We start from the raw sequence: 11,084 nt of genomic DNA on the forward strand, positions 1-11,084 counted from the left end.
GCCACCTACCCGGCGCCTCCCCGACAGTCGCCGACGAGCCGGGCCCAGCCGCGGGGCGGCCGGCCGCAGCACTCCCCCTTCCTTTCGCTTCCCTTCCCTTCCCTGCCCCGGCGCCGCCCGCCCCCGCCCCGGGCTCGGGCGCGGGCTCGGGCTCGGGCGCGGGCCCGGCGCACCGGGGATGCCCCGCCACCCGGCCGGCGGCAGCAGGGGGCGCCACGCCGGACGCCGCCATTTCCCTCCGCTCACCTGCAGCCTCCGAGCGCACCCTGCGCTGCCGGCGCGGACGCCGGCCAATCACAACCTGCTGACGGCCGCAGCCAGCCAATCGGCGGGGAGGGAGGCGGGCCGGCCGGGCCGCAGGCGGGCGCGGCGTGGCGGCCCCTGCCGGCGGCGGGGAGGGGTGCGCTGCGCGCCGGGCGTGCCGGCGCACGTGGGGCGCGGGCCCAGCGTCAGGCACCGGCAGCGCCGCCGGGGCCCGCGTTACCACGGCAACCACGCTGGCCGCCCCCGCCCCGCGGGACCCCGGGCAGGAGGGGCGGCCGCTCCTGGCGCGCCAGAGACGCCCGCCGCCGCTCCCGTCCCGCGGCATCTGCGGGGGCGGAACGCGGCGCGCTCCCTGGCCCGCCGGTGCGGCCCCGCCGGTGCCGCGAGCACGGGGTGCGCGAGCCGACCGCCCTGTCCCGGTGTGCGGGGGCCGCGGAGGGAGCGCCCGGCGCTGGGCAGCGGCACGGAGCGCGACAGAAGGGCCGGTGACCGCAGCCCGCGCCACGCTGGGCTGCCGAGAACCGGCTGCCGGCCCCGCGAGCCATCCCGAACCGCGTTCCACGTGCGGCTCCGGGCCGTCGGGGAGCCGCGTCCGCCGCTCCCGGGGCCCGCGCCCCGCCGCTCCCGGCTCCCGGTGCGCGGACTTTGCCACGGCTGCACCCTCGCCGTGCTGTACTGTGCCGTGCCTGCCCGCACCGGAGCGCGGGGCGGGGGCTTGGGGCCCGGTGCGGGGCCCGGCCCGGCCCGGGCGCAGCCGCCCCTCCGGCGCTGTCCGGCGCGCGGTGCTGAAGGCGGCGGCGGCCCCGGTGCGGCGGGCGGGGCGGGGCGGGGCGGGGCGGCCGAGCAGGTGGCGGTGCCGTCGCGGCCCCCCCCGTGCCCGGCCGGCTCCCCGCCCCCCGCGCACCCTGCCGCCGCCGCTGCCGTTCCCATTCCCGTTCCTTTCCCATTCCCATCACGTCCGCCTCCCGGCCCCGCCGCGCTCGCTCCGCCGCGCCGCCACTCCGCGATGGCCAGCACCTTCGCTCGCGCCCTCTCCGCCCGCCGCTCCGCCGGCCTCCTGGCCATGGTGGGCGCCGGCTCCCTCGCCGCCGGCTTCCTGCTCGCCCGGGACACGGTCAGCGCGGGCGACCGGCAGCGCCGGCGCTACCCGCCCAGGTACCGGCCGGGGACGGCGGGGGCGCACGGGCGGGGGGCGGCGGGCTGGGGCCGGTCCCTGCGGCACCGGCACCGGGGAGGGCGCGGGACTGCTCCTGAGCTCCAGCCGCAGCGGGGGTCCCGGGGCGGCGGGGCGGACGCTGCTCGTCCGCGGGCAGGGGTGACCGGGACGCCCAGGAACCGAGCCCGCGCCGGCCTCGGGGCGCACGGGCGGCGACGGGGACCGGGCGGCGACGGGGACCGGGCGGCGCGGCGGCGGGAGCGCGGCCGCGTTGGACGGAGCCGCCCCGCCTCGGGCCGCCGGCGCCGCGGGCCCCGCCGTAACCGCGCCCAAGGGCACCGGCGCCGCCGCGGCGGGGCCTCCGCGCCCTGCCTGGCCTCCCCGAGGGCCCGGCGGCCCCGACCGCCGCGCCGGGGCTGCGCTGGGCCCTCCCGGGCCGCCACGGGGCCCCGCCGCGGGATCCACGCCGAGCCGGGGCCGTGCGGGGCTGTCGGCGGCCCAGGGGCGTCGCAGCGCGGCGGGACAAGCCGCTGCGCGGCCAGCCCGGGGCAGGGGGCAGCGTGAGGGGGACAAGTGCTTGCCCTCAGGGCTGGGTCTGGAAGGACTTGCCGGGGCTGCCGGGCAGGCAGGCCGGCGTGGCGGGGCAGCACTGCCGGGACAGACAGCGCGGGTGGGGACATAGCCCAGGCTCGGCCCAGCTGTCGCAGGAGCCAGGGGAGACTTGCCAGTGTCCTGGTGGGAACAAGACGGAGCAAAAGGGCTTTCATTTTCTGCCCCTGGCGAAACACCCAGGAGCTCCATCCACAAGAGCCAGTGTCAGGGCAGAGACAGAGGCTCCTCGTCAGCCCCCGGGCACTGGCGGCAGCTCCTGGCCCGACCCCATCTGGCTGTACCGGCCTTCCCACGCGCCTGCCTTCGGGACAGGGACCTCTCTGTTTAAACAAAAGGGTTTCCTGGCAGGTGCTTGCTCTTCCTTCTCAGGGACAGTTCTTAAAGGCAGAGCTGGGGGGGGCTGCAGGTGCCAAGCAGGCAGCCCCCAGCCTGGATGAAGCTGAGCCCTGAGGTGTGCAACTAGGACTCCTGGGAGGCGGGCACAGAGCCGAGCCGTGGCCTGGCTTAGGGGTGCTTTTGGGGTAACGCTGGCTCTGCAAGAGCTGCGGGCCCTATTTACACAAGCTGTGCCTGATCCCTTAAGCCAGATAAGTGTCACGGCTGCAGAGCGGTGCTAAGGTCCAAGCTCCAGCACAGGCGGTCTCATGTCACTCCCCCTTCCAGCTGGTTTTTGCCAAGAGCTGCCTTGGGGAGCCCAGCCGGGCCCCAGGAGGGCCAGGCCTGTTGCCACCATGGGCGGAGGCATTATAGCCGCCCTGCTCACTGCCGCTTGCTGTAGCAATGAGGAAGCGGAGGCCTCGAGGCCAGGAGAGGTGGAGGCATGTCCTGCCTGGTGCCTGTGCTGCCTGGCCCCAAGGAGGGTGGAGAGCCAAGGCATAAGATGGGGGCTGGAGGCAGGGGCTGCCTGTGCCTCACAAGGACCGAGCAGGGTAGGGACAAGGCTGGGAAGGGAGAGGGACGTGGCGGCCGCTGGGCGGTCCTTCCGCCTTGCCCTGGCACCGGCTGCTCGGCCTGACACAGCTCATGGGCAGGTCAGGAAAGCGAGGAGCAGGTTTTCCTCCCCATCCTGATGCCGGCAGAGACTGCGTTCAGTGAAGGGACGAGCAGGGAAAGAGGCAGCACGTTACTGCTCCAAGCACATGCGGCTGCTGTGGTCCCTGCACCAAACACCGTGCAGTTAGAGAGCGGTGCTGCGCTGCATTGCAGGCTGAGAGCCCTGCTCGTGCAGAAAGAGTGTGTGTGCCGAGAGCCGGCGCTGGGGGCTCGGATGTGCTGGGTCGGGCCACAGAAACGAGGGGACGGAAATGGAGCGAGTTCGAAGAATGATGAAGGTGAATGTTAATGTTTATTCACCTCCCAAGAGGGTTGTATTTTCAAGCTTTCTGAACAACTGCAGGGCCACAGACATCAGGTCTTCACCGAGAGAGGATGGTGAGGGGAAAACACCGGGACCTGTGAGACATGCTGGCTGGCGTGGGAAAGGCAGGCACTCTGCCTGTGTCCTGCTGCTGCAAGCAAGGGGACCGGGACCTGGGGAGAGCTGGCCTGTCCCCGCCAAACCTGGACACATGAGTGTCCCCTTGCGCACACGAAACACCGGCTGTGTCGTTGTTGTGGCTGAGGGCAGGGGCCAAGCTGGCCGTGCTGCAAAGGTGTTGGGTCGGTGGCTGGAGAAAAACAGCAAGTCAGAACGCTGATGCTGAAAACAAGGACGGGGCTGAGGGCAGAGCCAGGCACCATCTGTGGGAAGGAGGGGGCTGAGGTGAGTCTGGAGGAGGGGATAAAATCAAGATAGGACATGTGGCTGAGAAGGTCTAAAATGAGCTTCCTAGGAGCATCTGTTCGGCTGGAAATGGTTTTGTGACTGTGCTGACACTTGAAAAGAGCCGGGACAGAGCCCCAGGGTGAGCTGCAGCATCCTGCTCTGTGGGGGCGAGTCAACCCACCTGGGGATTTTGCTCCTCTAGTCTCTACGTTAAATAACGAGAGACATTGGCAACAGCCTTGAGGGATCTGAGCGGCACTCCATGGCGCCGCAGTACAAATGGCCATGCGGGGGGGGGGGACCATGGGCATCCCCCCACAGGAGAGGTGGGCACGGATGTGCCCACTGCCAGGCGCAGTCCCACTCAAGGCACAGTGCCACGTTTGGACGTTTGCGCTGGGGCTCCTCGCCAAAGCGTCTGCAGACAAAGCCCGAGCCCCCTCCTCCCTGCGCAAACATGCCGTGTGCTCCACCGCCTGCAGCAACCTGCCAGCACCCGGCTCCTCCCGCCCGCTGCCACCGCGCAGGGTCTGCGCTGCTCGCCCCACGCGCCCCCACGCCTCCCCAGAGGCCGCGTGCGGCAGGGGCTGCCATCGGCGTGGGCAGCGGTGACGCCAGGGAGGGTGCTGGAGGCTGCCGGAGTAGTGGTGAAGAGCCGCGGGGCGACACAGAGGGCTGCAGCTCCCGCAGAGCCTGCCCAGGCAGTAGACGGACTAATAATGGCTGCTGGGCGCCCAGCAGGGCACCTCCCGGGTGAAGCACCTCCTGGTGCGAGGGCAGGGAGGGCAGTTGCTGCAGGCAGCTGCACCCCGGTGTCACAGGCAGGACGGCAGCGCCGAGCTGCCCCGCGGGATGGCACAGGTGGGAGCGAAGCACCCGCGCTGTGTCACGCTCCTGGGAGACGTCCACCTTCCACTGAAGATGCTTCCAGCCTCTGTGGCCGATGAGGAGCCCACCCTGTCGCTCTGTGCTGTGGCACTGGGAACAAACCGGGGTGCTGAAAGGACCATAATTTTAAAACCAGCTTTGGGCACTAAAACCAAGGGGCCAAGGCAGCCCGAGTAAGGCCAAGTTGCAGTGTCACCTTCATGCTTGTGGCAGAGGACACCTGGCCACCCAGGAGAGCACGATGGGCGCATGGTGCCCACCGCCTCAGCCCTTCTGCATCCACCCCGGGACACAGCCCAGGCTGCAGGGACAGTCTCCCCTGCAGCTCTGCGGGGCACCACTTGTGAGCACAGGAGTGTTCAGCACCTTCATGCCTGCATTGCCCTGCTGATCCTAGTTGGGGTGCTCTCTAAAGGCTGAAGAGAGATTCCCCAGATTTGCTGGCTGTGATTCAGGGCTGTTCTAGGAGAGGGTGCATTTGGACCAGGAGCTAAATCAGCACTGCAGCAGGCACAGACCCTGCAGGCAGTGGCCGGAGTCTCAGGGTTTTGGACTCTGAATGCCTCAGTGAGGGTATGGATTGCCCACAGCAGACAGCATGCTCAAACCCACAGTAATCTTCTGCTTACTAGAGGTAAGCTCGCTTCCCTTGGCCACCTTTGCTGGCTCTCTGGATGCAGTCTACTGCCACCAGGGTGGAAAGCGCAGCAGGCTGTGGTCCTGGCATGCCAGGCGGCACTAGCCGTGCTGGGGGCAGAGGAGGAGCTTGCCCGAGTGTCCCATTCTGATCAGCAAATGCTTTTTATGAGACTGTGTCTCCCTGGGGAGACGGGTCAGTTGCCAGCTGAGGTCAGGGGAAGGAGCAGCGGGAGAGGCTGGGGCAGGCTGCATCCTGCATACAAGTCAGCCTCTGCACTGGAGCATCTCAGCATGGCACAGATACTTGTGTGGGCTGGGGGACCATGTGTGGGCATTTGCCTAGAGCAAATGCCTCCTTGCACTGGTCCTGGCTGAAGCTGCCAGCGCTTCCCTACGCAGAGCAGACAATGTAAGCCCTACCTCCCTCTCTCTGCAAAGTGCAGGGCGCCACAAACAGTAGCCAAGCCGTAGGCGAGGGGCCAATGCACATTCCTTGGCCTGCAGATGTAGGGGAGGAGGTGGCGGCAACGACAGCACTCTGCATTGCAGCACCGGGGCCAGGCGCTGGCAGCCAGACCTGGCACCCTGTACGGACACTCAGCCCAGGAGCAGGACCTGAGCGCTGGGAGGGTGCCAGGACTCGCTGCTGGTGATGGTTGGCGGTTGTTGCTCCCACCAACCTGGACCTGCACTAGCCCCGGCACCACTTCTCCCACACACCCCCCCCCAAGCTGTGCCACCCCTAAGGCAGTGCCCCTCAAGGGAGAGGAGCCAGGCGTCCCCAGGGCTGCAGGATGCCCTCTGGCCGCCAGCCAGGAGTCCTGCACCGACTTACCAGGGCCAGTCCTGTCCCGCTAAGGCAAGCGGAGGCACCACCTCCCAGCGGAAGGGATTTGGCCAAGGCGAGAACTGTTGGGTCCTGCCCTGCCAATCCCCCCATGAGCGCAGAACAAGCACAAAGCCTGGCTAAAGTGGGAATGAGGTCAGGGGACAGCCTCCCACTAAGCTGATTAGAGGAAAGCATCCCCCTAATACAATAAACTGTGCCAGAGCAGTGCAGTTCCCACCGGCTGCAGATCGGGGTCAGACAATCTCCTGCCCCGCGGCATCCACAGGCAGAGGGACAGCGGTCGGGGTGCCTGGCTGGGGCCCAGGGGCCAGACACGCCAGGGCCCCCACGGGCTGTGTGCCCTGCCTCCCCTGCTCGCTGCACGGGCAGCCCCCTGGGCATCAGGAGCAGCCACCCTCTGTTTGGGTTGGGATGGGGGCAGCCCCAGGGAGGAGAAGAGGAGCGAGACCCCCCCCTTCACAGCCCAGCCACCCTGGCAGCTCAGTGCACCGGCTCCCACCATCTGCACAGGGCTGAGGCTGACGTGGCTGCCGCCGCTCGCCCGGCAAGCTCTCCCAATCCTGGGGCCCTGGTACGTGGCTGATAAGGAGCCGCACCCTAACAACTGTCCCGGCTTTTCTTGTTCACTCTTGTCCTTGTGGCCATGTCAGCCCTCAGCTTGGGCTGCTCTCTGCCCTCGCCCTGCGATGCCTTTACTGCCTTCCCATTCCCAGATGGCCTTTGCTGGTGCAGATGAGCAGAGCAGCTTGACCTGCCTCTCCAGAGCTCCCCTGCCCACACCTGCCCTGAGGGTCTCTGTGGGGCAAGGGCTCAAGCGCTGGGGTCCCTGGCCCCAAGGGACTCATCGGTCTCTCCTCCCACAGCGCCGAGTACCCCGACCTGCGGAAGCACAACAACTGCATGGCCAGCAACCTGACGCCAGCCATCTATGCCAGGCTCTGTGACAAAGCAACCCCAAACGGCTGGACCTTGGACCAGTGCATCCAGACGGGCGTTGACAACCCCGGCCACCCCTTCATCAAGACTGTGGGCATGGTAGCTGGCGATGAAGAAACCTATGAGGTGGGTGGTGGCCAGAGCCCTGCCATGCTCCAGGCTCTCCAGGGAGCCTGCAGCAGCCAGAGGAGCCCCGGTACCTGTGGTACATCCAGCAGCCTGGGATGTTACTGGCCTCTCCTCCTGCCCAGCCCGGGTGGCTGGAGAGGCCCCTTGGCCAGCCCCAGTGTGTCCCTGTGGGACACAGGGCTCCTTCAGACCAGCTCTTCCTAGAGCCCTGCAACCTCCTCCTCCTTGCCCCTGAGCCCCACTTGCCCAAGCGGCGTTGGCTCCGCGGATTGGTATTGCATGGCAGGACACACTGTGGCCCCCAGCCACCCTCTGCAGCCCCCCTGCTGCCACATCCCCCACACTGGCAGTGAGACCATGCCAAGCTCATGGCAGGGGCTTCGTGGGGCACTGGGTCTGCAGTGCTGCACATCGTCCTGCTTGCTTCCAGGTGTTCGCCGACCTGTTTGACCCCGTGATTCAGGAGCGGCACAATGGATACAACCCCCGCACCATGAAGCATGTCACAGACCTGGATGCCACCAAGGTGTGGGAGCCAGGCAGTGGTGCTGTGCCCAAGGGCCCTTCCCCAGGCCTCGGGGGACAGGGCCCCTGCCAGCACCAGTGCTGCCCTGTAAGTGCCCCACGGCTCCTGTCTGTTCCAGATAAAGTTTGGCCACTTCGATGAGCGCTATGTGCTCTCGTCCCGGGTCCGGACTGGGCGCAGCATCCGCGGGCTGAGCCTGCCGCCAGCCTGCACCCGCGCTGAGCGGCGAGAGGTGGAGAAGGTGGCGGTGGAGGCGCTGAACGGCCTCACCGGAGACCTGGCGGGCCGGTACTACCGCCTCAGCGAGATGACGGAGAAGGAGCAGCAGCAGCTCATTGATGTGAGTCAGTGCAGCTCCCAGCCAGCCACCCCGGGTGCTTGTGGAGCAGGACCCCTTCCCTGGCACTGCCTCTCCGGGAGGCCATATCCTCCTTTCCCAGCCTCGCTGCCCTGTGGGACCAGGACCCCTTTCCCCAGCGAGGCTGTCCCGTGGTGCAGAGGGTGCTCACAGTGCTGCTCAGCCCTCCCAAGCTGGGGGAGGACAGAGCTCGCTGAACACAGCCCCAGCAGCTCACGTTCCCCTCCAGCTCTTGCCCCATGTCCCTTCCCATGCCCAGGGGAAGGCAGGCTTGCAGCACACAGCCAGTGCCCCACCAGCCCCTGGTACAGGGTGGGCTGTGCACCAGCAGCCCTCTGCCTCCCTGGCCAGGAAGGCAGGGACTCCTGCCCACAGGTGGGGAGAACAAGTGAGCTTGCCCTGCCTGGGACAGCTGTGGTGCATCACCTGCATGGCAGGCTGGGACCAGTGAGACAGGGCGCCCTGGCACCAGCCATGCAGCCCTGGCGAGCCCACGCACTCTGCCTCCCTCCAGGACCACTTCCTCTTCGACAAGCCGGTGTCCCCACTCCTGACGGCAGCAGGAATGGCCCGGGACTGGCCTGACGCCCGAGGGATCTGGTGAGGATCTGTCCCAGCATTGCACAGTCAGCAGGGCAGAAAGGCGGGGGATGCTGCTGCTCCATTCGGCTGCCCCAGCCTCGCCACCCACGTTCCCCATGCTCACGGCACCACAGACCCCAGCTCAGGTGGCACCAGCACCCCTGGGCCGTGTTCACCCCGGGCCTGACCTGGGAGCCCCTTGCGCTGCAGTCAGCAGCCAGACGCTCTGTTCACAAACCACAGCGTTCCCCTGAGATGTGGGACTCCGGAGCTAGACCCTGCTGTCGATCCTGCCCACTCTTGCCATCCTGCAGCACCTTGCGCTCTAGGCTACCAAAAACCCGTAATTGCCTTCTGCTCCCCAGGCAATCCCCAGTGCTCCTCCTGGCTCACTGCACACTCTACCTGCCCCCAAACTTACCCTGCCACGATTGCATCTTACTGCTCCCTCCCAGCATCTCCGCACAGCCATGCAGCATCCCACGCTGCATCCCACACGCCTGCAGAGTGACAGCCGGCACACGCACTCGCCCACGCCGCCCTCGCTGGCACAGCACCTTTATAGCAGCCTCATGGAAAACACCTCCACAGCACACATGGTCCCCAGCTCCAGCTGCCCCCTAACCCAGCGCCCCGATGTGCACCCCATGCCTCACGGCCCCCTCCCGCTCTCTGTTGGTGCAGGAGCTGCGCTCCTGTCCCCAGCCCAGGCTGGGCTGCCACCACCCTGGCACCGCACTGCTCCTCCCCAGCAGCACTTGCCTGTGCTCACAGCCCTGGAGCCAGCACCCATCGCCCGCAGCAGTGCGTGTGGATGAACACTGGCCCACCTCCAGGAGCATCCCCTGGCTGGTGCCTGGCTGCCAGGCTGTGCTATGGCCATGTGCTCCCAGCCACGGGCGCAGGCATAGTGCCAGGACCGCAGGGCAGCACTGGCACTGTGGTCGCAAGGGCAGAAGGGGCATGGCCAGGGCTGCCGCGGGTGGGTGGGTGGGCACGGGGCCTCTGCTGGCTGCCAGCACAGCCAACGCTGCCTTGTCCCTAGGCACAACAACGAGAAGACCTTCCTGATCTGGATCAACGAGGAGGACCACACACGCATCATCTCCATGGAGAAGGGTGGCAACATGAAGCGCGTCTTTGAGCGGTTCTGCCGGGGCCTGAAGGAGGTGAGCGCCCACTGGCCCCTGCTGTGCTGGCCCCACAGACAGGCAGATAGGCGGACAGGGGCAAGCAGGGCTGCTGCGGGGCTGGCTCTCTGTGCTTGGCCAGGGGTGGGCAGTGCTGCCGTGCCGAGGGCTGTGCACCCCGTGGCTCGGGGCTGAACGGCTGCTTTTGCTTCCAACCCAGGTGGAGCGGCTAATCCAGGAGCGAGGCTGGGAGTTCATGTGGAATGAGCGCCTGGGTTACATCCTGACCTGCCCCTCCAACCTGGGCACTGGGCTGCGAGCAGGCGTCCACATCAAGCTGCCGCTGCTCAGCAAGGTATTACCATGGCTGGTTTTGTGGGGAGCCAGGCCAGGGCTGCAGGGAGCCCTGTCTGCCAGGGTGCAGGGAGCCCAGCCACACGGGAGGTGCAGGACTGCATGCGACCCGGCCCTGGACCTCACTCGGGTTCCCCCAGAAAGCATACGGTCCAGCCCCTGCCTGCATCTGTGGCTGGAGGGGCCGGGGACCCAAATGTCAACCTGGGTCTGCTCAGGACAGGGCTCCCTGCGGGGATTACGAGCCTGCTGATGGGGTCCTGTGAGCGGAGGGTGGGCTCAGTCAGCTACAGAGCCCCAACTCCCTTGCTGATGGTCCTGCTGAGCACTGACACCTTCTCTGGGCATCAGGACAGCCGCTTCCCTAAGATCCTGGAGAACCTCCGGCTACAGAAGCGTGGGACAGGCGGTGTGGACACCGCAGCGACTGGTAGCATCTTCGACATCTCCAACCTGGACCGGCTGGGGAAGTCCGAGGTGGGTGCCGGGCAGAGCTGCTTTTGGGGAGGGAGGTTCTGGAGCGTGTGTGCACGAGGCCTGCAGTGTCCAAACAGCTCCAGGGCCAGGTGCTGGGGCCAGCACGTGGGTGCTGGGGGTGGCAGTGCCTGCCCTTCATGCAGTGGGGCCAGCCAGCCGCCTTGCTGGCATGGCTACCAGGACAGCCCCCCAGTCAGGATGTGTGTGCTCCTGGTGCAGGTGGAGCTGGTGCAGCTGGTGATAGACGGTGTGAACTACCTGATTGACTGTGAGCGGCGGCTGGAGAAGGGGCAGGACATCCGCATCCCCTCCCCGGTGCCGCAGTTCCGGCACTGAGCTGGACCAAGGTAGCGCCAGCCCTGCGGGACCCAGCTGCCCCCATAGCTTATGCGATCTCTGTGCCCAGCATGTCGCTGTG

At 67.4% G+C, this 11,084-nt stretch overlaps 1 protein-coding gene across 1 annotated transcript; it reads left to right on the forward strand.

Moving 5' to 3' along the window:
• The first annotated feature begins 1,270 nt into the window (after window positions 1–1,270).
• On the forward strand, window positions 1,271–11,002 carry CKMT1A (creatine kinase, mitochondrial 1A). Its single transcript, XM_086471418.1, has 9 exons — window positions 1,271–1,419; window positions 7,038–7,236; window positions 7,670–7,765; window positions 7,884–8,105; window positions 8,638–8,723; window positions 9,751–9,874; window positions 10,056–10,190; window positions 10,541–10,666; window positions 10,886–11,002. Exons 1-9 carry the CDS (start codon window positions 1,271–1,273, stop codon window positions 11,000–11,002), a joined length of 1,254 nt encoding a protein of 417 aa, XP_086327544.1.
• The last annotated feature ends 82 nt before the right edge of the window (window positions 11,003–11,084 follow it).

Source organism: Leptosomus discolor, chromosome 11, assembly GCF_034619465.1.
Source record: "Leptosomus discolor isolate bLepDis1 chromosome 11, bLepDis1.hap2, whole genome shotgun sequence".
Lineage (NCBI taxonomy): Eukaryota > Metazoa > Chordata > Aves > Leptosomiformes > Leptosomidae > Leptosomus > Leptosomus discolor.

Bases quoted from the DNA above. Each gene is read 5' to 3' on its own strand.
- CKMT1A (XM_086471418.1), top strand. From the start codon at position 1,271: ATGGCCAGCACCTTCGCTCGCGCCCTCTCCGCCCGCCGCTCCGCCGGC. The intron at 7,237-7,669 runs GTGGGTGGTGGC...GCTTGCTTCCAG, and splicing joins GCGATGAAGAAACCTATGAG to GTGTTCGCCGACCTGTTTGA. The intron at 8,724-9,750 runs GTGAGGATCTGT...CCTTGTCCCTAG, and splicing joins CCTGACGCCCGAGGGATCTG to GCACAACAACGAGAAGACCT.